The sequence below is a fragment of the Capricornis sumatraensis genome, chromosome 22, assembly GCF_032405125.1.
Source record: "Capricornis sumatraensis isolate serow.1 chromosome 22, serow.2, whole genome shotgun sequence".
NCBI classification, from domain to species: Eukaryota; Metazoa; Chordata; class Mammalia; order Artiodactyla; family Bovidae; genus Capricornis; species Capricornis sumatraensis.
The window spans coordinates 36,149,021-36,176,798 of record NC_091090.1 but is presented as its reverse complement, the minus strand read 5'-3'; the positions used below and the strand labels follow the sequence as shown (position 1 = coordinate 36,176,798).

At 40.6% G+C, this 27,778-nt stretch overlaps 1 protein-coding gene across 1 annotated transcript in view; it reads right to left on the bottom strand.

Annotated features, from left to right (window-relative positions):
- Positions 1–27,778, bottom strand: part of LOC138097984 (cytidine monophosphate-N-acetylneuraminic acid hydroxylase) — a 48,285-nt gene that overhangs the window by 8,286 nt on the left and 12,221 nt on the right. Inside the window, exons 4-12 of the mRNA XM_068994194.1 lie at positions 27,433–27,542; positions 25,349–25,539; positions 21,358–21,505; positions 20,948–21,029; positions 18,136–18,273; positions 15,267–15,402; positions 7,688–7,828; positions 2,970–3,144; positions 1,168–1,284 (exon numbers count right to left, since the gene is read on the bottom strand). Of these exons, the coding sequence (XP_068850295.1) occupies positions 1,168–1,284; positions 2,970–3,144; positions 7,688–7,828; positions 15,267–15,402; positions 18,136–18,273; positions 20,948–21,029; positions 21,358–21,505; positions 25,349–25,539; positions 27,433–27,542 (1,238 nt within the window). The remainder of the gene's footprint in view (positions 1–1,167; positions 1,285–2,969; positions 3,145–7,687; positions 7,829–15,266; positions 15,403–18,135; positions 18,274–20,947; positions 21,030–21,357; positions 21,506–25,348; positions 25,540–27,432; positions 27,543–27,778) is intronic.

Genomic DNA, 27,778 nt, shown 5'->3' with positions numbered 1-27,778 from the left:
TAAAATATCAGGTTCATTTTGCTTCAAATGGGTGTTTCATGTAGTGTTTCCCTATGTGTGAAAACTCAGTTTTTTAAAACCCCCAAAGCAGGCAGTAGATTATCGGTTTTACTAAAGTTTCAGCATAGGATTCTCTTCAACAGCAAGTACTAAACATAAAAATACAAATCCAATTATTAAAATGTAGTTTAAGAACAGGCCTATTATATAAAGGTACCTTTGCTGCTGCTGCTAAGTCACTTCAGTCATGTCCGACTCTGTGCAACCTCATAGACGTCAGCCCACCAGGCTCCCCCGTCCCTGGGATTCTCCAGGCAAGAACACTGGAGTGGGTTGCCATTTCCTTCTCCAATGCAGGAAAGTGAAAAGTGAAAGTGAAGGTAACTTCTATAATTAAAGCATTACACATTTATATGGCACATGTTTAATATGCTTAAGGGCAGACTATACACCCTCCTAATTTATTTAGTGATTCTTACATGTACATAGAATTTAAAATTACAATCCATGCTCATATATATTATGTCATTTGACTATCATAAAAAAAATTTATAAAGTACGAAGAAGCCCCATTGAAGGCGGAGAAAAAAAAAAGACTTGAACAGGGATTCAAAGGCTCATAGTCAGTAATCCTAATCAGCAGGGGTAGGGAACCCATACCAGTCTTGACGTTGTGTCCAAAGCCCCAGCTCTTAACATCATGCCTGACTTGGGATAGGGATCTGCTAAAAGTTGGAACTCAAAATAGGCATTGGTTTATGTTGACAGTTTTTTGTAGAAAGCCACCAATAGGGTTTGTTTGCGGAAGGAGACATTGCTGGAGAAAAGGTAAAGGGGCAGACAAAGATCAATGCTTGCAGGTCTGCTAACAGCACAGGCAGGTCAGCTGTTTGGAAGGAAGCAGGTAGAAAAGCCAGTCTTTGCAAATGACTCAAAAAAGAAGCAAGTATGGAGTTTAGTTAAAAATATTCTTTCAATATCGGCATATTAGTTGTGACAAGTGTAGCATGTTAAAGAAGTATGTTAACATTCTCTGCAGTATCCTTGTGACTTTACTGTAAAGCTAAAGCTACTCCAAATTTTTTTGGAGCAAATTTAAAAATTTATTTATTTAGGAAGGAAGGAAAGAAGGAAGGAAGGAGCGTTTCCACTGGTGTTGCTGCTTACTTCCTCATATGGATGTTCCCGGCTTGGTCTTTCTTTTGGAAAGGATAAATCTAGAAAGTCAACCAAATAGTCATATCCTCCAGGAAAAGGGCTGAAGTCCTCATCTGTCTCAATCATCTGTGCAAATGACAACACGGTAAAGGGAAGAAGCATATCAATCTGGTGGTCAAGATCCTCAAAAAATTCTAGAATGTGCAAGCAAATGATAGCAATGAAGTGGAGTAAATATAAAAAGAGGCTTGTCTCTCTCTTCTCTCCTACTCCCCCATCAGTCTACGTGGCTCTCTAACTCTTCTCTTTCCTTCTCTAATCCTATTCTTCTACACTAGCAAAACTGCTTCATATCACTAACTTCATTCAGATTTACAGAGAAGGTTATCATTGTCTTAGATATATGTATAATTAGTATACTTAGTAATTAGTAAGTATAATTAGTAAGGAGCTATCAAATACCACTGTAGTTTGCAGGCTAAAAGATAAATAAAACGTGGAATGTTTCTCACCATCACCTAGCAGCCAAACATAAAGACTGTCATTGAAAATTCCAAATATTTTCTCTTTTTCACATTAATCACTCAACTGAAAATCTCATTTAGACCAAAGTTCCTCAGGTCTTCGGGTTTCAAAGACAATTTTCTAAAAAATATTTGGGAGCTAATAGAGGCATCAATATTTCATTTTGCTAAGTGAGGACTTAAAAAAAATTCTTACATCTACTGTCCTTTTATTCCATTAAAGGAGGAAGGCTTTCATGCCTCAAAAATAGAAAGGACTAATCTTGGAAGCCTGGCATGCTGCAGTCTATGGGGTCGCAAAGAGTTGGACACAATTTGGCAACTGAACAACAACAATCTTGGAATAATGACAATTCATCCCAAGAAAAGAGAGTTGACATCTTTGTAACCATACTCACGCATACTCATACTTCTTTCATTACTGACCAGCAAAAACTTTGTCACAGCCTGGCACTGACCCCTGGGTAGGTTTTTAGGACTTACTGATTTTGAGAATGCTAAGTATTGTCTGCTACCAAGTATTAATGTTCAGGGGTTGAAAGGTAAACTTGAAAGTAGTCCTCACCCCGAGGGTAACCAATCTTTGTTTCCAAGGGTATAATGTCGTCCATTTCCTGATGCGTTCCCTAAACTTTGCTCCCCGTGCACAAATTCAGGCACTAAATATAACTGGGATAAAATATACAGATAAGTACTGCAGGGATTTCCAGCCCATTTTGGACCTCCTCTTTCTCTTTCACGCTCTGCTTTTCAGTACATATTTTGCTTTTGGATACATCCTCAGTTTTCTGGTGACCAGCTTACAGCATGAACCACTTGAGCCTAGAAGCTCTGTGTGTATGTATCAGGGCTAATTTAAGTTCCAGGCTGACCCTGTGGTTAGTGAACCTCACTCCTTACCACGGTTGCAGATAAGAATTACCCACTTCCTGCTGCTACAGGACACCACCCTCTCTGGTGGGGTCCACCTGTCAGTTTCACAGTTTAAATAGCTTTTTCTGCCATAAACACAACGCCGCAAAATATCGACAAAACAAAAGCAACTAACACGTGGTGATGGGAAGAAAAAGAATCCTCCCAAAGAGAAACTGAGCTGGACCTCAGAATGCTTCCTATGAAAACATTTTCAAAAAGGGATTGTTTAAGCACATTGTCCCATCAATTCTCTGTGAAGCAAATGGTAGGAGTTAAAAAATGCTTATTGAGAAACAAATTGGAATATGAAGGGGTTTTCATATACTTCCATAATACAGGAAAGCAAAGACAAATGGTACTTCATAAGCATACCCTGACCACCAGGTTATAATCCTTAAATCCAGCCCAAGTGAAGTATTCTTTTATCCAGGATGGGTGATGAAATATTTCATCTCCTACAGCAGCATTCAAGATTTTCAAATATGGTCCAAAGTCCCAGGAATCCTTGTAAATTTTAGTCCCCTCCGGAGGGTCAATGATGCCTTTGCTTAAAGACAAAAAGATAAGAGAAGGAAAGAAGACAGCAATAAATAAGGAAGGAAGGCAAAAGTTAGCACTTCAATTTCAACAGTCAATCAGAGGAGCAGCTTTTTGATCATTCAGGTGGTACCCAGGGGTCCCACAGAAGTGCCTTGGGGGACACTTCCCCAGCCTTAACCAGAATAGCTCCTGTTAATTGTTTAGTGTGACGGCTCTCAAAGTCAATACATTTAAAGATAAAAGTCCTTGTCTGGAAAAAAAAAAGTTGGAAAGCCACGGATGCGGACCCTTTCAGCTCAAATCACTAAATTATGGGAATGTTGAATATAATATGGTCACGTTGAGTTTGTAGAAGCCTGCTCACACCTGCCCTGCCCCCTGACCTCCACTAGAATATAAGTTTGATGAGAGCAGCCTCCGTGATTGGCACACAGAAAGTGTTAGTCGTGTCCACCTCTTCGCTACAGTTCCATGGGACTGTAGCCTGCCAGGCTCCTCTGTCCATGGGATTTCCCAGGTAAGAATACTGGAGGGGGTTGCCATTCCCTTTTCCAGGGGATCTTCCCAACCCAGGGATCGAACCCTGGTCTCCTGCTTTGCATGCAGATTCTTTACTGTCTGAGCCACCAAGGAAGCCCGGCCATTGAAGGGGCCCCACAAACATTTGTTGAACATAGGAATGACTTTAGCCTGTCCTCAAGATATACCGAGAATTTTGTGTCTCTAATATATGGTCATCTTTCTGTACTAATCAAAGCTGACAGACAGGGCAACTCTACCTGGAAACCCAGTCAGCAATATAGATGATAGTTCTCTGACATTCCTAAAGCTGTCCATCCAATGTGAGGATGGATCATTGCATGCGACATGGAAACTCGAATCCTGGTAACAGAATAGAATGTGATGGGGTGAGGGAATGGTGATGAGGAAATGGGCACCTGGCTAGTAGAGATTAGGCAACTCTGCGGCACTTCTCAAAACAACACTTTTAGTCCATTGTTTGACCAAAGCTAGAGAAGCACTGGTTTTGGTAATAAATTACTTGTCAAATCCTGAAGTTTCTAACTTTTAAATGAATCTCAAATCTGCTTCCTCAACTCCTTGCCTCATCTCATTTTTTAGCCTCACTAATCTCTTGCTGGATAGAGCCTCAATCTCCCAGTTGGCCTTCCTGACTCCAGTTCTTCCCACTGTGGCCTCTTCCCCCAGGAAATGCTCTTCTGCAAATGGAAATGGGTTTTTTTTTAAAACAACAACAACAACAACAACACAGTAATGTTCCTTCCTCACTTTAAAACTTTCTCAAGCTCTCCTTACTCATAGGCAAATTCCTTGGACTGTTTTGCAAATTCTTTCTAGCCCTGGCCGGACACCCTGTCTCACCCTTTCCCTCCCCTTTCACTTACTGCCCCTACACTGGGGTGGATTTGACTTCATGAGGGAAGGACCTTTTCACAGCTGTTTGCCTGTACCTACTATGATGCCAGGTTTACAGAAGGAGCTCAGTAAGTCCTTTCTGAATGAATGGCATACTATTCACTTACTCAAAGTAAATATATTTACTAACACAACATTGTAAATCTACTATATTTCAGTAGAAACATTTTTTTAGAAAACAAACAAAAAACAAAGTATCAGCATTCTCCAAACTCATGACATTATTTGCACCTTCCTTCTTCAGCACCTGCCAGAATCTCGATCTCTCTCGCTCTCTTAATTACTCTCTGAAACCTCCTCCTGTTTTCTAAGGCACAAATGCTTTCCTGGACACATTTACTGTTCTCTCCTGCCCACTCCTCCCCTCACAAGAAGGCAGAGTTAAGCACTTAGTCTCCCTATATCCCTTACTCTGTGTCTTACAATTGAGAATCCAACAATAATCAACCCTCTCGTTACCCAGAATGCTTTGGTGTGACTTGATGATACAAATGCAGATTCCCGGGCTCTGCCTCCTATCTACCCAATCAGAATCTTAGAGGGTGGAACCCAAGGAGCTGCAGTTATCCAAGTGACTGGAGTTATTCTGATGTGCTTTGAAGTTTGAGAATTACTACCATAGGATACATCTGGGGAACTGGAGAGAGAGGATGGAGAATTCTGCAAATGCCAAACGCCAGACTCTTGAATGCCCTGCTAAAACCTGAAATAATTAAAAACTTCTCTCGCCCCTAATCTAGAGAATACAAACTGCTTTTACCCTTGAGATACTGGGGAGATTCTACGGAATTTTAAGCAGGGAAGGGGACAGAGTTTTGCATTAAAAAAAAGTATCTTTGGCAGCAAGGCAGAGTAAGGACTTTCAGACTCCTTGCCTGTGATCCTAGTAAGAGTTTTATTTTGCATCAGGACTCCCACATGGGCACCTGTGAGACAAAAGTTTCCTGAAATGATACTGTCCCTTGTTATATGTATCTGGGCAATATACTCAGGTCTATTTGATTTTACTCTATTACATTTAAAAAAAATGCTGGTTGTGGTCAATGCCATTGATTTCTCAACCCACCAAAGGACTGTGAGCAGCACAGGGTCAGGATGGGCCGAGGAATGGATCGGAGCAGAGGCTCAGGGGCCACTGCAGGAATCTAGGTGAAAAATTGTGAGAAGCTAAATTAAAGTCACAATGGAAGAACTAGAGTGATGGATTTGTAAGAGATTTATGCAGCAGAATTGATTAGATGTGGCAACCAGTTGGGTATGGGAGGTTACAAAAGGTCATAATCAGCTGGCTGCATCATTCATGCCAACTTTGCAAAGGTAAGGCCAAGAGAGGAGTGCGCTTTTGGTGTGTCCAGATTTCCGACACATTTAGTCCATTTCTAAATAAAGGTGAGGAACTAACAGTTTCATTTGGCTCAAAACAAGTATTTGTAAGGGGCTTCCTAATGGCACAGTGGTAAAGCATTCCCTGACTTGGGAAGATCCCCTGGAAAAGGAACTAGCAACCCACTTCAGTATTCTTGCCTGGAAAATTCCATAGACAGAGGAACCTGGCAGGCTACAGTTCATGGTGCTGCAAAGAGTTAGACATGATGGAGCGACTGAGCCCACACGCAAGTATTTGAAAAGTCTCGGCCTGCGACATCAAGGCTCACGTTTCCTGCACTGCACTCCCAGGGCACTGTCTCCTGTTCAAATGCACTGCCTATGGAATTGGCAGTTGGGTAGACTGGTTCCAAATAGGAAAAGAAGGACATCAAGGAGGTATACTGTCACCCTGCTTACTTAACTTCTATGCAGAGTACATCATGAGAAACACTGGACTGGAAGAAGCACAAGCTGGAATCAAGATTGCTGGGAGAAATATCAATAACCTCAGATATGCAGATGACACCACCCTTATGGCAGAAAGTGAAGAGGAACTAAAAAGCCTCTTGATGAAAGTGAAAGAGGAGAGGGAAAAAGTTGGCTTAAAGCTCAACATTCAGAAAACAAAGATCATGGCATCCGGTCCCATCACTTCATGGGAAATAGATGGGGAAACAGTGCAAACAGTGTCAGACTTTATTTTTTAGGGCTCCAAAATCACTGCAGATGGTGATTGCAGCCATGAAATTAAGATATTTACTCCTTGGAAGGAAAGTTATGACCAACCTAGATAGCATATTCAAAAGCAGAGACATTACTTTGCCGACTAAGGTCCGTCTAGTCAAGGCTATGGTTTTTCCTGTGGTCATGTATGGATGTGAGAGTTGGACTGTGAAGAAGGCTGAGTGCCGAAGAACTGATGCTTTTGAACTGTGGTGTTGGAGAAGACTCTTGAGAGTCCCTTGGACTGCAAGGAGATCCAACCAATCCATTCTAAAGGAGATCAGCCCTGGGTGTTCTTTGGAAGGAATGATGCTGAAGCTGAAACTCCAGTACTTTGGCCACCTCATGCGGACAGTTGACTCATTGGAAAAGACTGATGCTGGGAGGGATTGGGGGCAGGAGGAGAAGGGGACGACAGAGGATGAGATGGCTGGATGGCATCACCGACTCGATGGACGTGAGTTTGAGTGAACTCCAAGAGATGGTGATGGACAGGGAGGCCTGGCGTGCTGCGATTCATGGGCTCGCAAAGAGTCGGACACGACTGAGTCACTGAACTGAACTGAACTGAATGTTTATGTTCATATGAAAACTAACTCTCAGGCTCATTGTTTTTCACTTTGAGCTGTATCAATTATCCTTCAAAGAAAAAACTTCCTTACTCTTTATCTTCAAGGAAGGTTCTGAGGTGAGGAAAACACTTGGGTTAACTATTATATAGGATGAGAAAATTATTTATAGTACTGAGAAAAAAATTCAATCTTTTATCCCCTAGATTTGAAAGATGCTTATTTAATAGTTTTTTATTTGAAGGGTAAGAATTCTGTTTAGAAAAGTGATGTGTGGATATTAATTCATGACAAGTTTAGGATGCTACTCAAAAAAAAAAAATACACAAAACTTTGTATTCCTATGAATCAGGACCTACCAAGAGGCCATAAGTATATCCTTTATTTTCTCATAAAATTGAAAAAAAAAATCCCTGAATCATTTTTATTCTCTAGTAAGTATTGAAGCCAAACCTGTCTGTTGGATCCTTTAGCATCCTACCCAGATCAAGAGTGGCTCCAGGTCGTGGTGTCCATGTTAACACATCAGAATTTTTCTTGATAAGATTGTTGAGTTCATCTGGGTCATTTTTGATGTTTGTTTCCTTAATGTACCTAAGAAATAAAGACATTCCCATGTCAGAAAGCTTATACTCAGTTGAAATTCCAATTAGAACAATGACAGAATTTTTATTTGTTTCTTCTTCATTCATACTTCCCAATCCCCCTCTACTTACCTCAGGAAAAAGAAAGACTATATTTGGGCTAATGTTCCTAATTAGGGAAGAGCTATTAGTCAAAGAAGGTTGCATTTATAGCTTGTTTTTAAGTAATAATCACATAGTAATTGGAATTGAAGTTAGATAGAGTGAAATTATTATAAAGAGGTGTGAATAGCATACTCATATTTAATTTTTCCCAGTTTTTTAAAAATTGAAGTATAGTTATTTATAATAGTGTGTTAGTTTCAGGTGTATAGAATATTGGCTTGTTTTATTGTATTTAATATTAATTAAATATGGTGGTGGTGGTGGTTTAGTCGCTAAGTTGTGTCTGACTCTTGCAACCTCATAGACTGTAGCCTGCCAGTCTCCTCTATCCATGGGATTCTCCAGGCAAGAATACTGGAGTAGGTTGCCATTTCCTTCTCCAGGGGATCTTCCCAACCCAGGAACTGAACCAAGGTCTGCTGCACTGCAGGCAGATTCTTTACTGGCTGAGCTATAAGGAAAGCCCTTTAATTAAATAAATAGATGATTAAATACTATCTGGTATGTAAATGCTAAGCAAATAACACGAACTAATTGTTTTTATCTTTACAACCCACTAATGAGACACCACCCTTATGGCAGAAAGTGAAGAGGAACTAAAAAGCCTCTTGATGAAAGTGAAAGAGGAGAGGGAAAAAGTTGGCTTAAAGCTCAACATTCAGAAAACGAAGATCATGGCATCTGGTCCCATCACTTCATGGGAAATAGATGGCGAAACAGTGGAAACAGTGTCAGACTTTATTTTTGGGGCTCCAAAATCACTGCAGATGGTGATTGCAGCCATGAAATTAAAAGACGCTTACTCCTTGGGAGGAAAGTTACGACCAACCTAGATAGCATATTCAAAAGCAGAGACATTACTTTGCCAACAAAGGTCCGTCCGGTTAAGGCTATGGTTTTTCCTGTGGTCATGTATGGATGTGAGAGTTGGACTATGAAGAAGGCTGAGCACCGAAGAATTGATGCTTTTGAACTGTGGTGTTGGAGAAGACTCTTGAGAGTCCCCTGGACTGCAAGGAGATCCAACCAGTCCATTCTGAAGGAGATCAGCCCTGGGATTCCTTTGGAAGGAATGATGCTAAAGCTGAAACTCTAGTACTTTGGCCACCTCATGCGAAGAGTTGACTCATTGGAAAAGACTCTGATGCTGGGAGGGATTGGGGGCAGGAGAAGAAGGGGCCGACAGAGGATGAGATGGCTGGATGGCATCACGGACTCGATGGACATGAGTCTGAGTGAACTCTGGGAGTTGGTGATGGACAGGGAGGCCTGGCGTGCTGCGATTCATGGGGTCACAAAGAGTCAGACACGACTGAGAGACTGAACTGAACTGAATGAGATACCTGCCTTTATTACTCTCATTTTATACAGAAAGAGACTCAGGATCAGAGGGGCCGGGTGACTTGTCCCAGGTCAGCAGTGTCCATCCAGTGCTCTATCGCCAGAGCGGGGCTTGACCTTCCCAGGAGGTCACAAGGAGGAGCATCTCCCCAACTTTAGGAGAAAGTCTGATAAATCTTTCCAACCCCTTCCACTATGTAAGGTTATATTAAAAAAGATAGGCATCTATGAACCAGGTAGCAGGCTCTCACTAGACACTAAGTCTGCCAGCACCTTGATCTTAGACTTTCCAGTCTTCAGATGTGTGAGAAATAAATTTCTGTGTTTTATAAGCCCCCTCCCAAAAAAGTCTTTCCATTCAAAACCATTAAAATCCACTGGTTAGAAAAGAGCACACACACATCCTCGGTCATAGCCCCTCCTGAGATCTAGTTTCTCATTGTGTTATTGATCAGAGCTGAGTATCTCCCAAATTTAATTACAAACCACAGTCTTTCTGGAAAAGTTCTAAGTCATCAATTTCAATGTTATTTGGGAAGGTAATCGTGGTGGTGCTGGAGTCAAAAAAGAGAGATTCAGAGAAACAGGCTTTGTCACTGTACTTCATCAGACAAGGGTGACCCAAGCATTTTTGTTAAAGGGAATTTTACTTGCTTGTGCTGCAGCTTGGTGACCTAGACTGGATAGATATTTTCAGCCAGATATACAAACATATGTAAGCACTGCAATTTCATAGCTCCAAGGTGACTTACATTATTTGTGATCTTGGGATCAATTTTGCAGACATGAGTAATGATGTCTGTCCACCCAAAGATGTCTAACTACTCCCTCCTGCACATTTGAATGTCCTTCCACTGGCACAGCCCTCAGTTTGCAGCAGTGTCACCTCTTTGTCCCATCTTCTTCCTACCTCTCATCTCAAAATGATTCATTAACTGGTTTCCTTGCCTCCTGAGAAACATGACGCTATCAGATTACTCTTCCTAAAACACAATGTGTGGCATTCACAAAATTCTTTAACTTCTTTGTCTCTATCTCTAAAATAATAATAAAATGAATACACACCCAGATTCCACCCTCTGAGGGGTATTGTGAGTACCAAGGGTAACATCTGCCAACTGCGAATACACAGAAGAATGGCTTGTAATCACTTTAAATGCCAGCATCATGTTAAGTGGTCAAGTGTCCCATTGGTAAGAAACCATCATATCCAGTTCTTCTCCAGGTTCTCACAATGCAACCTCCTTGATATTTGTAGAATCTGAATTCTCTTCTCAGTCACCAATGTTTTTCATCAATCCTTTTGAGATTGTTGTAATGATATTCAAACTGGTCTCCAGGATCGACATTCCTATCTCCCTTCCCACCATACATACAGCCTAACCTCCCTGGTGCACATCTGATCATGTCTCTGCTCATCAGACCCCCTCATTCTTAAGGATAAATTCAAATCATGTGGAGTGGCACACAGTGGTGTTCACTGTCTGGTTCCCTCCATTCCCTCCACCCCACTTCCTCAAACACCTGCCTCCGTCCCCTACACTGAACTGCAGTCACTCATCTCAGCATCTTTCTATCTTTGTTGGTCAGGGTTTACTCATACTTCAAAACTTTGTTTCAATCGTCCCATCCACGGTTTCCAACAGTCATTTTCTGACTCCCACCTGTATCTCACTGCCTGAGAACACGCATGTACCACAGCATTTATCATTCTACATCATCATTGTTTTTCTCTTCCAACTCTGAAGACAATCATTTCATCCCTAGTTCTCCAGCACCAAGAACATGCGGCTCAATAGATGAATGAATGAATGATGAACAATATTGATCAAAAGAAATTATTATTTAGCCTTAAACCAGTCTATCTGAAAATATTTGGAAGATGTGAGACAGCTACATAATATCAACAAGAAGTAATAAGGGGAACACATCAGCAATCGGACATATTAATTGATAAGATACATGTAGACATGTCACCAGACAACACAGAACTTCAAAATGAAAGCAGTCAGGTTTTAATGATGAGACACATGAAGCCCAGAAAAGTAAAAGAATAATAATAATAATAATCGGTCCTAATAAGTGGTAGTAGGGAAGAGCCTAAATTCCATGTACACTGTTTCTCCTACTGTACTCTGAAGCCTCAGTTGATGAGAAATTATGGTCAGTACTTACAGAATTTTGCCAGAAAAATGAATCTCAAGGACTATTTCTTTACTACCCGACAAGTTTACAGATAAATGTACTCTGAGTAGAATGACACATGCATTCCCTGTCTGCTTATGGGAAGTCCCTGCCCTTTGTACACAAAGTGCTCTAGTTACTGGTCACAAAGGGGATCTTCATGAAGCAAATGGCACTGGTGTTTGCTCATAAAGACACTATTATCGTTAACGGCTGAGTAGCTGTGTGATGAAACAGATGCTCTATATAACTGACAGAATCTTGTAAAAAATGAAAATACCTATAAGATTTTAACATTTAAAATAATAAAGCTATGCTTCAAGATTTACTAAATGAATAAACTGTATATTTTGTTTCTTTCAAAGGGTTGTGACTCATATGTGCATATATTAAGATTTGCATTGTTTTACAAATATGATCTAAATAAACATATAGCTTTAATTAACATGGCTGAGGTGTTAAGAATAACTATTTAGGTTTTTAAATTTTTAAGATTACTTAGATCCAATTTTTGGACGGTTTGGGGTGATCAACTCTATGAGTTTTAACATATGTGTAGATTTGCGCAACTACCATTGTAGTCAGGATACAGAGCAGTTCTCTCTGCTCTATATTCTGTTCTCTCATAACTCCCTGTTGTTGGCCCGTCAGTCAAACTCTCCCCTCAGCCCAGCCCTTGGCAACCATCAATCTGCTCTCCAACCAGTAGTTTTGCCTTTTCTGGAATGTCATATAAGTGGAATCACACAATTCATAATCTTTTGAGGCCGACTTCTTTCGCTTAGCATGATGCCTTTGAGATTCGTCTATGTTGTTGTGTATATCAACAGCTATCTATTTTTTATTGCATTTATAGTGTGGATATACTATGGCTTGTTTATCCATTCACCTGTTGAAGGATATTTGAGTTGATCTGGTAATTATGAATAGAACTACTATTAATATTTGTGTGTAGTTTTTGTGTTCAATAAAAGTTTAGTTTCTCTAGGGTAATTACCCATGAATGGAACTTCTGGATTGTATGATAAATGTATATTTAAAGAAACAGTCAAACTGATTTCCAGATAGCTGTATCATTTTGAATTCTCAACAGCAATGTCTGAGAAGTCTTATTGTTTTGTATCTTTGTCATAATTGGATACTGGTAATCTTTCATTAAATTTTATTAATTTTCATTCTTATTTTATTAATTTTATTAATTTTAATTATATTAAAATTTTATTAATAACTTGTATTACTTTTAATTCTTATTTCATTGCAGTTTTAATCTGCATTCTCTAATGGCTAACGATATAGGCACATCATTTCTTATGCCTATTTGGTGAAGTATCTGTTTAAATATTTTGCCCATTTATTTTTTAGTTCTTTGCTTTCTTACACTGAATTTTGAAAGTTGATTATATATTTTAGACACAAATTGTCAATCAGATATATGACTCGCAAACATTTTCTCACAGTCTGCAGTTTGTCATTTTACTCCCTTAGCAGTGTCTTTCACAGAGCAAATATTTTAATTTTGATAAAACCCAATGTATTAAAATTTTCACTGAACTGATTGTGCTTTTGGTGTCATACCTAAGAAGACTTTGCTTAACCCAAGCTCATGAAGATTTTCTCCTATATCTTCCTCTGAAAGTTTCATAGTTCTACATTTACATTTTTATTTATGACCCATTTAGACTTATTTTAGGGGATACAGTGTAGGGTTTACACTGCGGTTCATTTTTTGCACATGAATGTCCAATTGCTCAAATAACATTCATTGAAAGGACTATCCTTTCCCTGTTGAACTGTTTTCGTACCTTTGTCAAAAATCAAATGGCTATATGTAGGTAGATCTATTTTTAGATTCTATTTCACTGCCCTATGTGTTTATCCCTTCATCAATATCATGCTGTCTTGATTTCTGTAGTTTTACAGTGAGTCTTACAATTGGGTAGTGTGGTTCCTCCACAAGAGTCCCTCTAGAGTCATTTTCCTTTTATCTGTCTAACTTTCTTTGGCATTTCTCTTAAAGGAGCTCTTCTTGTAATGAATTGTCTTAGTTTTCCTTTCATCTGGGAATGTTTTTATCTTACCTTCATTCTTGAAGGGTATTTTCACTGGGTATAGAATCTGTGTTGACCATTCCTTTCCTTAAGCACTTCAAAAATACTATTTTACTACCTGCTAGTCTCCATAGTTGATGACTAGAAATCCAGCTACTTGAATTCTTCCATGAATACAATGCATTCTTTTTCTCTGCCCATATTTCTGTTTTTCCACAGATACAGACTATCTCTCTACCTCTCTAAGCCACCTGGTCCATTCTTAAACTTTCAGGCAGAGATCTCTTTTTTGGGTCCCCTGCAAAACAGTTATTTCCTTCTCATATTTTAGGTAATAGATTAAAACACTTCAAATGTCCATTATTTTATCTAATTCCTCTTCTCTGGTCAAGCCTTAGACCAAAAGATCATCCCTAAGGATGCTTAACTTATCTGCCTTCAGACTATAAGGTTTGACATGAAACACATAACATGAAGCCCAAATAAGGAAATCCTCTGGGTCTTTCTTTTTTTAATTCAAGCTCAGAAATACTTCCTCACCGTCCTGACTTTAATACTCTCCACTGTCATGTGGTAAATATTTCTATCAATTTTCACTTTTCCCTTGAGTGACCCATAGCTTAGAACATGAAAGTAATTGAATGACACACTGTTTCACCTTCTCCAGCAGACTCTCTTGATTGATCTTGGACATGCTTTCTCTTTATATCTTTTAACAGATGCTCATCACTGTCCAAGACAGTGTGGAGTGCAAAATGTCACCACAGTCCAGTTCCTCAGTTCTTGGGTATTTCCATATAGTGTGATGTGTGAGAGCTGTAAATGGCAGCAAAATCTTTTTCTCTGCTCCTTTTCCCATTGTTTGAAGGACAGAACTGATGTTCAGCCAGAAGACATAATAGTTGCTAAAATATTGAAATGATTCAGTGCCATTTGGTTCAGAGCTGCCTCTCTGACTGTCCCTCTTGCTATTCCAGTTATCTGACCCTCCCCTGGGATCTCCTGGCCCTCTCTCATGACACCAAGCATTCAGAACAGATATCAGGTAATGCTGGATCAGGTCTGGAGACTCTGCTCCTCCAAACTTCATGTGACCATTAAAATGAAAACCTTCAAACATTCTCAAAGAAAACTCACTGGCCTCCAAAAAATACACTTGAAAAACAAGATCTAGAAGTTATGCTGCTGCAAGAAAAACCCTTTTGGACACTCAAAAATGACAATATAACTTGATAATGATACAGTCTCTATTCTGAGATATAGTGTGGTGTAGAGAAAAGAGCTCCAGAGCTAAGCATACCAGGATTCATTTCTTAACTCCAGTGATTCCAGCCCAGTGATTTGGGCAAATCTCTTAGCCCCTGAGTTTCAACCAACTTGAACAGGCATAATGATACCTACCTTACAGTGTCATTGAGAAAACTAAATGACTTGATTAAATGCTGCAGTTCAATTTCTAGTGTATACTGAATACATATAACTTGCCTTTATCCTTTCCAGGATCCTTCTGGACAAAACTCTATCTGGATTAACTCTAGCTGCCAAGCATTGCTTTCATTCATGGTCTCTGTTCTCAGACAGCTTGTTAAGTAAACTCCAGATTCCTACCAATTATTCTCTCTCATTCCATGTTGCATTTACAACTAAATCATTCATCCCAGAATACATTAACTCATGTGTAAATATGTTATACAAAATGTCCAGCCATACTTGTCTGATGGGTGGGATTCCACAAAATACCCAGCAAAGGGGCAATAAATTCGGGGTTGTAGGTCCTTCACCAGCCGAGCCTTGTAGTTCAGGAGTTTCTTCCTTTCTGTTTTAATGAACTGGGCTTTCCATTCCTCTGGAATGACAGGGTTTGGATTAGAGTCTCCTCTGTTCAGAAATCAGAGAAAAACAAAAGCTCTAGTAGAGAAATCTTTCAGGAGATAAAAATTGACAGCTGACACTCAGATGTAGACCAAAACTCTGTCGTTAGTGGCTTTATTTTGCAAATTTCATTTGGTTACTAGGAAAATGTTCCTGAACTAGCCAAAGACACTCAACCCTCTCCTTGTTTATGGCAATTCATGTGGACCTAGCTGAATATACAGGGTGGCACGTATAGTTGTACCTTGCATACATGTACATTTTAAGAGCACTGTAATTCTTGTATTGCTTAATGCTCTTCTAACATAGAAATGGCTTTGTTATCTGGGTGGATTATAAATGCAAAGCACATTTTTTTCCACCTTGGGGGTGTGCAGTGGTCAAGGGCCTGGATGTTGGAGTCAGTTAAGACTTAGGGTCAAAACGCAGCTCTACCACTTAAATTCTTTAAGTTTGTTTTCTCCTCTGTGAAATGGAACCGTGATGCCTACCTCACAGTTTGTTCATTTGCTCATTCATTCATTTGCTCAATATTTATTGAGCACCTCCTGTGAGCCAAAATAGTTTAAGGCATGGAAAACATAATGATGAACAAGAAAAAGCAGTTCCTTGCTCTCATGGAGCAGTCATTCTAGTGAAAGATGCAAATAATAAATAAGTAAATAAATTTCTTTCAAACAGCGATGACCTAGGAAGAAAGTAAAATAGGACCATGGGCTAGAGAGTGGCTGGAGGGGATTATTAGACAGGACAGTTAGTGAAGATGACATTGGAGTCATAGAATACGGATAAACATAGAAGAGGAATTGGCCATTGTGTGGAGGTCAGGGGTAATAGCACTTCAGGCAGTGGAAACAGCACATGCGAAGACCAGGGCATGGATGTACTTGGCGTATTGAGTCTGAAGAACAAAAAGCAGGCCAGTATGTGCTAACATTGGTCAAGCAATGGGGATACAGACAGTAAAGGAACTTGAGAATTTAGGCAGGGCCCAGAGCATGTGGGACACTGGGTCAGGGAACTGCTCCTCCTCCTACCGCTATGAACATCTGTTGAACACAGACATGGAGACAGAAAAAAAATAAAAGTTATCCATAAGCTAGACCTGATCTCTATTAACATTTAATTATTAACGTTCTGGTATATTCCGGACCTTCTTAAATATATGTGCACATGCAAACACACACATACACATACCCACCTAAGAATGACATTCTGGGACTTCCCTGGTGGCTCAGTGGTAAAGAATCCTCCTGCTATCGCAGGGGACACAGGTTTGATCCCTGGTCCAGGAAGATCCCACATGCTGTGGAGCAACTAAGTCTGTGCGCCATAACTACTGAGGCAACACTCTAGAGCCCAAGAGCTACAACTGCTGAGCCAAAGCACCGCAACTGCTGAAGTCCCCATGCCTAGAGCCCATGCTCTGCAGTAAGAGAAGCCACCACAGTGAGAAGCCCATGCACCGCAACTAGAGGGTAGCCCCAACTCACCGCAACTAGAGAAAGCCCCGCACAGCAACGAAGACACAGCACAGCCAAAAATCAAACAAACAAATCTTAAAAAAAAGGATGGAATTCTGCCAGCTACCTTTAGTAGGTATATGTTGCCTCCCCAGTCACATTGTTAACCCACTAAGGACAGCACCTCCCCTCTATTTCTCACATGGTGACACATTCTGGGAAGCAATGAATACAGACTTAAGAGAAGAAAGGAACTCTACACGGCTTTCTTCATATTGCAAGTAGGGCATTTCTGCCACATCATTAAACAGAGACTGCTTACAAAACATATGCATTTATTAAGTGAACATATATTAAGCACTTTCAATCCTAGTACTGAGCAAAAGTGAGAACAAAATGTACCACTTACACACCCTCCCCCATCCCAAACCTAGCACTACACTTAGACCCAGAGCAGAAGCGCTTCTTCCTTGGATTGCACATTTCTTCTAGCTTTGAGATATAACTGATGTGTAATTTTACATAAGTTTAAAATACACACCACGGTGATTTCATTGCATACATGCATGTGTAATGATTACTACAATAAGGTTAGCTTATTACCTTCATCACCTCATTACCATTTTTCATGTGTTAGAACACATAAGATCTGCTCTTTTTGCAACTTTCAGATATAGAGCACAACGGTGTTAACTATAGTCACTATACTGTGCATCACATCCCCAGAACATATTCACCTTATAACTGGAAGTTTATACTCTTTGACCACTATTTGCCTATTTTCCCTGCTCCCCAGACCCCCATAACCCCATACTTTAGAGGGGCTTCCTTTGCCCCATCCCTCCCTGGTATGAGCATTCCACCAAGCCAAGGGCATATGCCTACCTCAAGGTGCCCACACTCTATTCTGAACCTCATACCAAGAGCATTTAAGCCTGGATTACCAATGTCAGACTCTTCCGGTTCTGCTCTATGGTCTACATCAGGAATCCAATTGATCCAAATGATTCTTTTTCTTGACTTATCCTGAGATGCTCCCTAATCCCCTTAGTGTTTGTTTCATGCCCCATCAGCACACTTTGAGCTGGGAACTTTAGTCTGTAATCTGTGATTTGCAAGTCTGGTTTCCCAGTAAGATTGTAAACTTCCTGCAGGGAAGAACCATGTTTTAGTTATCTTTGTATTGATTTGCAAAGCGTTTAGCAAAGTGCCATGCCTGGCATCACTTTGAAATAAAGTATTACCAGTAAACTTTCCACCACTGAAAGTCATCGGAAAGCCTGATGCTCCTCCAGCAAAATCACTCATCATTAAATCAACCTTCATAGGCAGCCTTCCTCCATTGGGTCTGGTGCAATCCACTGTATTGAGTATTTTATGACCTGTGGAAAAATTACACGGCATAAATACTCAAGGTGAAATCTTGAACACCATAGTTTGAAATCCTAGGCCAACAAAATCAAACTCCTCTTGACTGATTTGGTTGGTTCTGGATGAGGATAATAATCTTGATTCCCTTCAAGATCATAGATAGACTACTTTCCTTAGCCAACTATCTTCAGATGTTGAGCTCAAATGATGCAGGGGGGAAAATAACCAAATCAACACAAATCTCTCAACCTTTTGGAAATTCTATTTAATAACTGTTGGAGTAAAGCCATCTTCTCACATGAAAAGCAGAAGTGTACGATTACACTTCAGACTTAAATTGAAGAAAGTAGGGAAAACCGCTAGACCATTCAGGTATGACCTAATCAAATCCCTTATGATTATACAGTGGAAGTGAGAAATAGATTTAAGGGCCTAGATCTGATAGATAGAGTGCCTGATGAACTATGGAATGAGGTTCATGACATTGTACAGGAGACAGGGATCAAGACCATCCCCATGGAAAAGAAATGCAAAAAAGGCAAAATGACTGTCTGGGGAGGCCTTACAAATAGCTGTGAAAAGAAGAGAGGCGAAAAGCAAAGGAGAAAAGGAAAGATATAAGTATCTGAGTGTAGAGTTCCAAAGAATAGCAAGAAGAGATAAGAAAGCCTTCTTCAGTGATCAATGCAGAGAAATAGAGGAAAACAACAGAATGGGAAAGACTAGAGATCTCTTCAAGAAAATTAGAGATACCAAGGGAATATTCCATGCAAAGATGGGCTCGATAAAGGACAGAAATGGTATGAACCTAACAGAAGCAGATGATATTAAGAAGAGGTGTCAAGAATACACGGTTGAACTATACAAAAAAGATCTTCATGACCAACATAATCATATGATGTGATCACTCATCTAGAGCCAGACATCCTGGAATGTGAAGTCAAGTGGGCCTTAGAAAGCATCACTACGAACAAAGCTAATGGAGGTGATGGAATTCCAGTTGAGCTATTTCAAATCCTGAAAGACGATGCTGTGAAAGTGCTGCACTCAATATGCCAACAAATTTGGAAAACTCAGCAGTGGCCACAGGACTGGAAAAGGTCAGTTTTCATTCCAATCCCAAAGAAAGGCAATGCCAAAGAATGCTCAAACTACCGCACAATTGCATTTATTGACTATGCCAAAGCCTTTGACTGTGTGGATCTCAATAAACTGTGGACAATTCTCAAAGAGATGGAAATACTAGACCACCTAACCTGCCTCTTGAGAAATCTGTATGCAGGTCAGGAAGCAACATTTAGAACTGGACATGGAACAACAGACTGGTTCCAAATAGGAAAAGGTGTACGTCAAGGCTGTATATTGTCACCCTGCTTATTTAACTTCTATGCAGAGTACATCATGAGAAACGCTGGACTGGAAGAAATACAAGCTGGAATCAAGATTGCTGGGAGAAATATCAATCACTTCAGATACGCAGATGACACCACCCTTATGGCAGAAAGTGAAGAGGAGCTAAAAAGCCTCTTGATGAAAGTGAAAGAGGAGAGCGAAAAAGTTGGCTTAAAGCTCCACATTCAGAAAACGAAGATCATGGCATCCGGTCCCATCACTTCATGGGAAATAGACGGGGAAACAGTGGAAACAGTGTCAGACTTTATTTTTTTGGGCTCCAAAATCACCGCAGATGGTGACTGCAGCCATGAAATTAAAAGACGCTTACTCCTTGGAAGAAAAGCTGTGACCAACCTAGATAGCATATTCAAAAGCAGGGACATTGCCGACTAAGGTCCGTCTAGTCAAGGCTATGGTTTTTCCTCTGGTCATGTATGGATGTGAGAGTTGGACTGTGAAGAAGGCTGAACGCTGAAGAATTGATGCTTTTGAACTGTGGTGTTGGAGAAGACTCTTGAGAATCCCTTGGACTGCAAGGAGATCCAGCCAGTCCATTCTGAAGGAGATCAGCCCTGGGATTTCTTTGGAAGGAATGATGCTAAAGCTGAAGCTGCAGTACTTTGGCCACCTCATGCGAAGAGTTGACTCATTGAAAAAGACTCTGATGCTGGGAGGGATTGGGGGCAGTAGGAGAAAGGGACGACCGAGGATGAGATGGCTGGATGGCATCACGGACTCGATGGACATGAGTCTGAGTGAACTCCGGGAGTTGGTGATGAACAGGGAGGCCTGGCCTGCTGCGATTCATGGGGTCGCAAAGAGTTGGACACAACTGAGCGACTGAACTAAACTGATGATTACATTACATCATAATATGTCAATATGAAAATAAAACACTTAATAAAGGCAGTTTTGAAGATGTTCAGTTCAGTTCAGTTCAGTCGCTTAGTCATGTCTGACACTTTGCGACCCCATGAATTGCAGCAAGCCAGGCCTCCCTGTCCATCACCTATAGAGGAAATATAGAGTATCTGTTCCCTTATGAAAAAAATCTTTGCACCTGTCACCACAGAGTATGTTACTGCTAATTTTTTCTCTGAGTGACAGATTTTCTGAGATTTTCTCAGTGAAAGTCCATTTTCCTAAGACAGGGATAGAATATACTATTTCTTATGGAAAATGAAGATGGAAGAAGAAGATGAAGATAGGATGGAACTTTGGATAGCTATCATTATCCTTCCTACCAAGAGTATGTTTCATTTTTCATTGCTGATGAAAATAAGAGAATACCTTTGTATTCCACGATAATGCAAGTGTCCATTTCAGGATGAACGCCATCCATTAGGATCATGAATCGGAGATTTTCGTCTACCTGGAATTTCACAATAAAACCAACAACTGTTTATGTCAGCTTGGCTTTTTGTACAATATTTGAGTAAATGATCATCTCTTCTGGAAAGAAATCCCTTTTATTCAGAATTGGATTTATTATCCAGTAAAGTCATGCCATTGATTTATGGAGAGAAAAGCCACCTTTTATTTTAGCTGAAATAGAGAGTTATACAGTAATACATACTTACATAGTACTACATATGGAAAAAGTAAGCCATTGTTTCTTCAGTATTAAAGCAACTACCTCACCTAAAATTTACCCCCAGAAAGTATAACTGAAAAGTGTGGAAAAAACACTGATATCTGACCTGCTGCCATATTCCAAATGGCACTACATTGATATTAGTCAACTGGACACCACTCTGATTCAGATTCCAAAATACAGGTCTTTCTGTTTTTCCAACATAAATGGGGATATCTGGTCTTCTCCCAGCAAGCTTCTTCAGTGTGGGGTAACTAGGATCAGAAAGATGGGAAGTTTGAAAGGTGAAAACACTGGATCATCTAATATAAGAGACAGTTTGCCCTCACACCAACATGTGGACCAAGAAGAAAGGAATGGAAAAACCAGACCTCCCCAGAGTCCAAAAAACAGGGTTTTTCCTCAAGGTTGACTGTAACAATGAGGGGAATTTCCTAGCAGATTCCTCTTTATTGGGAAAACATATCATATACCACAGCTTGTACATCAAATCAGGAGTGCAAATTCCATTTTCCACACTGATGCTGCTTTGAGCAAGGGTAGTTCTAACAGAAGGTACAAAGCGGAAAACTCCTGCTGAAGAGGTTTCTGGTTGAAGTTCTCCAGAATCTTCATTTTTTCTCACCTCTCAACCAGCAGCTCCCAGTAAAAGAAAGGTCTTGGTCATAAAATGAGGAGAACCTGTGAATTGCCCATCATTAGGGGTGCTTTTTCAACCGTCAACAGATTGATAGCCACATGGTGGCATGTGCTACTGCTAAGTCACTTCAGTCGTGTCCGACTCTGTGCGACCCCATAGACGGCAGCCCACCAGGCTCCCCCGTCCCTGGGATTCTCCAGGCAAGAACACTGGAGTGGGTTGCCATTTCCTTCTCCAATGCATGAAAGTGAAAATGAAAGTGAAGTCGCTCAGTCGTGTCTGACCCTCAGCGACCCCATGGACTGCAGCCTTCCAGGTTCCTCTGTCCATGGGATTTTCCAGGCAAGAGTACTGGAGTGGGGTGCCATTGCCTTCTCCGTAGTGGCATGTAGAATGAATGATTTGTCCTTAAGGAGAGTCAGTTACCAGCTAGACAAGACAGTAAAATTTAGTGTAGAAGAAAACAACATTTACCATTTGGAGTAATTCCAACTCAGTATACAATTAACCATCTGAGCACTTTTGAACATCTTCACAGATTGTCAACTCTCATTTCTGAGCATTCATTACATCAAAGGATTATATAACACAATGGGGTGTGGCAAAACATGAATAATAAACAAAAGGCTGTTTAGGTAACTATTATATATCAATCATGGTGTTAGGCATTTTCACTAGTATTTTATTTATGGTATTTTATTTCTTATAACCAAAAAAAAAAAGCTCTATGTTTTTGTTTGTTTTTAATAAATGAGAACACATACTCAGAAATATATGGCTAACAAATAGTAAATTGGTATTCAAATTCAGGTTTTCTGATCCTAAACTTAGTGCTTCTTCTACTAGAAGGCAATTTCAACTTAAATGAATATGCTGTCTAGTTTAAGAATCAGACTTGTGCATAGAGTATAATATCAGGCGAAATAAGATATTTAATAATAAGAAAAGCATAAACAAAATCAGCATACCAGCACTTACTAATTACATTTAATAACTCCTCATTAACTAATATTCAAGTTCCAGATCTATATTAAATAAGTAGAATCTGGAGGGGAAAAAATCAGTACGCTTTCTTCTTTAAAAACAAAGGCTTCAAAAATTCAAGGATTCTCTGAATAAGTCTTCAATCTCTGGGTTAACCACTTAAATCTCCTACTTTAAGGGCCTTTAGGAGTTAGGATAGGTTATTCTAAAATCAATGTTTGTTGCTTTGTGATTTTTAAATTGTTGAAAATTCTCACTGGCATCTCTAAATATTATTCATTATGACACTCATGTGTGCTGCTGCCAAGTGGTTTCAGTTGTATCCTTCTTTTTGTGACCCTATGGACTGTGCCTGCCAGGCTCTTCTGTCCACGGGATTCTCTGGGCAAGAATACTGGAGTTGGTTGTCATGCCCTCCTCCAGGGGGTTTTCCAGACCCAGAGATTGAAACTGCATCTCTTGTATCACCTACATTGGCAGGCGGGTACTTTACCACTAGCACCATCTGGAAAGCCCAATATAATACTCATATATTTACATAACAAATCACATTTATTTGACTAACGACTGTTTTCTAAAGTACACTGGGCTTTCCCCCTTGCTTCTCCCTTGGTGGCTCAGACGGTAAAAAATGCAGGAGACCGGGTTTGATCCCTGGGAAGATCCCCTGGAGTAGGAAATAGCAAACTAGTCCAGTATTCTTGCCTGGAAAATTCCAGGAACAGAGGAGCCTGCTGGGGTCACAGAGTCTGATACAACTGAGCAACTAACACACAGGACCATGGGCATCTTTTAACAGGTACTATAAAGCAATCACTTAGTTTGTGTGATACTGTTTTCTCTATACAACCTGCATAAAATTAGCTCCACATGGTGTTATTACACAATGCATGAACCCAGAACTTCCATAATTCTGCAGTTGTACATCTTTGGTTCCAGAAGCTTGCATGGATCAAAGGTATCACGCAGTCAATAGCAGATTTTTAATCTTAGCACAATATTCCAGTGGGTGATGTTCAGTTTTTGTGTATTGCAGGTAATTTGTTACTAAAGCAGCTAACTACTTAAGTTTTAGTTTCCTTAGAGAAAAGAGAGAACATATTCATGCCTTAGAGATCTCATATGCTTTCAATATACTTTCAATAGAAAAATCAAGGGGCCGGTCAACCAGCAAACATACTTCCCCTCATCATGGACATTTCTATCAAAGAGTCTCCTTCATTTGAACTTTGTCACCTAAAGTCCCAGCAAAGAAAAATAAGGTGAAATTGCTTCATGTTAGAACAAGTGGGCAGGGCTATATGTTTACATTAGCACCTGAGAAGCTGTGACACAAACTTCTAAATAACGATGAAGAAGGAGGACCCTGAAATGAAGCCAGGGGTTGGAAATCTGACCCTATCTCTTCTGGTAACTGTTCATTTGCAAATGGCTGTGGTTTTATAAATTCAAGCTCCTCTTATTCCTTCCTGTTGATGATTATAAATTCAAGCTCCTCTTTCTCGTTCCTGTTGATGACCTGAGTTAAGGAAGTTTCAGTTCCTATCCTTAGTATCACACAGCTGTGGTTTCAATAAAGGATGAAGTGAACTCAGGGTCCAAAAGGTGGGAGCTCATTGTTGAAATGCTATGAATCAAGAGTTGGCAAACCACAGTGACCTGCTGCTATAATCTACGAATGCCTTTTGCCTTTTTAAATGGTTGAGAAGGAAATCAAAAGAACAATCCTATCTGGTGATCCATGAAAACTTTATGATATTTACATGTCATTGTCCATAAATCAGATTTATTAGAAGACAATCAGGCTGACTGAGGACCATTTATGGCTGCTCTTGTACTACAACAGCTGAACTAAGTCACTGTAACACCAACCATATGGCTTGTAAAACCGAGAAGAGTTACACCCCGTGTACTGGTCCCTGCCATAAAAGTTGAACTGAAGAAGGGAGTCGACATTGATGATCCTTAAGCCTAGACTTTTAGCAAGTAGCCTGAGGGTGGGAAGTGAGAGTGTGGAGAGTTATTAATTTCTGTCTTCCTCCGACAATGGCCCCTTTTGCATTTGTAATGGTATAAAGCCTGAAAATATCTTCCCTCATAGCTCAGTCGGTAAAGAATTTGCCTGCAAGGCAGGAGACCTGGGTTTGATTCCTCGGTCAGAAGATCCCCTGGAGAAGGAAATGGCAACCCATTCCAGATTCTTGCCTGGAGAATCCCACCAACAGAGGAGCTTGACAGGCTAGAGTCCATGGGGTCGCAAGAGCCGGACACAACTTAGCAACTAAACCACCAACGCATGAAAACAATCTAAACATTATGCTACACAAACATACACATTTATCCAAGTTAGTTCTCTTCTCATCAGCCCCACTGAATCGGCCTCAAATTGAGCAGGGATCACAAAAGAACCTGAAAACCAGTGATGCCGTTACTGCAGCATTTCCTTCAGAGTTCAGTGCTCAGAATTCATTACCTCAGGTGGTCTGAGTGCATGTGACTGATGTAAATTAGGTCCGCTTGGCACAGCCTCTCCAGCCAATCAGATGGAGGCTCATGTAGTAACCACCATCCTCGGGCAAAAGCAGGACCCGTTAACCAAGGGTCAAACACCATCCTCTTGTCCCCCAGCTTGAGGTCCATGCAGGCATGAGTAAGGTATGTTACCTGTCAGAAGACAGTGAGAATCAGATTATTGAGTCACCATCAGTCAGCAACAATGAACTGGCCTGGTTAGTGGACAAGTCACGTTGGAGAACTTTGCTCCTGAGCATGTTCAGTGAGGTGGGGACCTTTATACAGAAAACAACTCCTGGTACACCGCTTTGTTAGGAAAGAAAAGCTTGTGGTGGATTTCAGGTGTCAAACCAATTGATTCATCCAGCTCTATCTAAATTAGCTCCTAAATGCTTATTTACAGTCTGCACTGCAGAATATCTTTTGCCATCAGTCCTTCAAAGCACAAGTTACAAGGAAAGGCAGTTAGAGATGGGATGGCAGATACTTGGGGATTTAAATGCGAGACTGGCTGGAAATAGCCACTGAATGAATGATGAATGATTCTTGATGGGTTTGAGGCAGGAGACAGGTGGGCCCTGGCTGGGTGGCTGGAGTCTGTCCCCTGTGGACAGATACTCCAAGACAAAGATAATAGCAGGAAGGAGGAGAAACTGAGCCCTGCCCAGATAAGAGGTAAAAAGACCACGTGTTCTTCATTCTTAAGGTCAAGGAGACTTCCAACTACATGCGCACAGGGAGGCTACTCAGAGGTCAAATAGGGAGGGGACACCACCACATAGTAAGTGATGTGAACCTTCCCATAGCCTCCTCACTAGAATCCACCTTGGCTAAGAGATGCAGGGGCACACATGGGAGGACCCTGAGATGAACCAAACACAACTCAGAACTGGGCAAAGCAAGACGACTGGCCAAAGGAAACCCAAAAGAAATGCCCATATAAGTGATTTAAACCACCACAAAGGCATGACTCTTTCTCTCTGAGCCCTCTGTCTATTCACATGTACATCTTTCCTCCTAATAAAGACTATCTGTTTCACTACTTTCCGTCTCTTTGTTGAAATTTATTTCTACAAAGCAGACAAACCAGGGCCACTGGACCTCGTGGTCCAGGGGCTAGGATTCGGCATTCTCACTGCCGCAGCCTGACTTCAATCTCTGGTCGGGGAACTGAGATCCTGCTTCGAGCTGCTGCAGGTGGAGGCCACCCGACATCGGGCTGGCATAGCCACGCAGGCTAGAGAAACAGGGTTGGGAGACTTTCTCTTCTAACTTGCCTGCTGACTCACTCAGGGAGTTAGGGTCCTCTGAGAATGGCTATAAACAATGACTTAGAAACTGGCACGGACTTGAGGATTCTAAATTAGTGCTTTACTCTCTTCCTCTGATCTGGCACACCCATCAGATAAAGGAAAACACCCAGCAGCAGAGAGAAGGTGGTAGAAACTCCAGGGTGAGAAGCCAAAAGAGAGGTTAAGGAGAGGTCAACAAATCAAATACAGGGGATTATGCCTATTCTGGATAGGGTCCCATTTGCTTCCTCAGAAAAGTAACAGCCCATTTCCACAAGCTTCCCAGATAATATCAGAAAAATTTATTTTGGATTGTTTAATTCTCCCAAACCACCAAAGCATTTTCTCTGGAGGAAACTCTTTTAAAGGTAGGAAGTGCACAAGGTTTGTAAAGATCTCAGGGCAACATGCAGAGATAAGACAATTGGTCATTTCATCTGACAGTGATTTGGAATCAAGGGAAATTTCTGAATTTCTTCAATAGTTTTACATGACTGTCCTTTGAGACCTCTGCTAAAAGTTTTTCTGCCTTTTTTTTTTTTTTTTCTGGATATATTATCTTGTAATCCCTGCCAAGTTCTGGGTGTTTCTAAAAAATTTGCTCAAGAGTTCAGGATAACTATACTATTAGTCCTAAGTAGCCACATCCAAGAATATTCAAGGTAATATAATAATATATATATGTGTGTGTGTGTGTGTATCTTAGTTTTATTTTTGTTTTTAAGATAATTATAATTTAATGTTTCCTTACCTGCACTTCCCCAAAAGCCAAATCTTCAGGAGATCTGGGCTCTGAATCCCAGGGGTTAGGAGGATTCAGCTCTAGAAGCAAAAGTTCATTTTCTTCACTCTCTTCCACAACTAGAACCAAAGGGGAACGAATATGAATTAATAACAACAACAAAGTGAAAGTGAATTCACTCAGTCGTGTCCGACTCTTTGCAACCCGTGGACTGTAGCCCACCAAGCTCCTTCGTCCATGGGATTCTCCAGGCAAGAATATTAGAGTGGATTGCCATTTCCTTCTCCAGGGGATCTTCCCGACCCAGGGATCGAACCCAGGTCTCCCACATTGCAGGCAGACACTTTAACCTCTG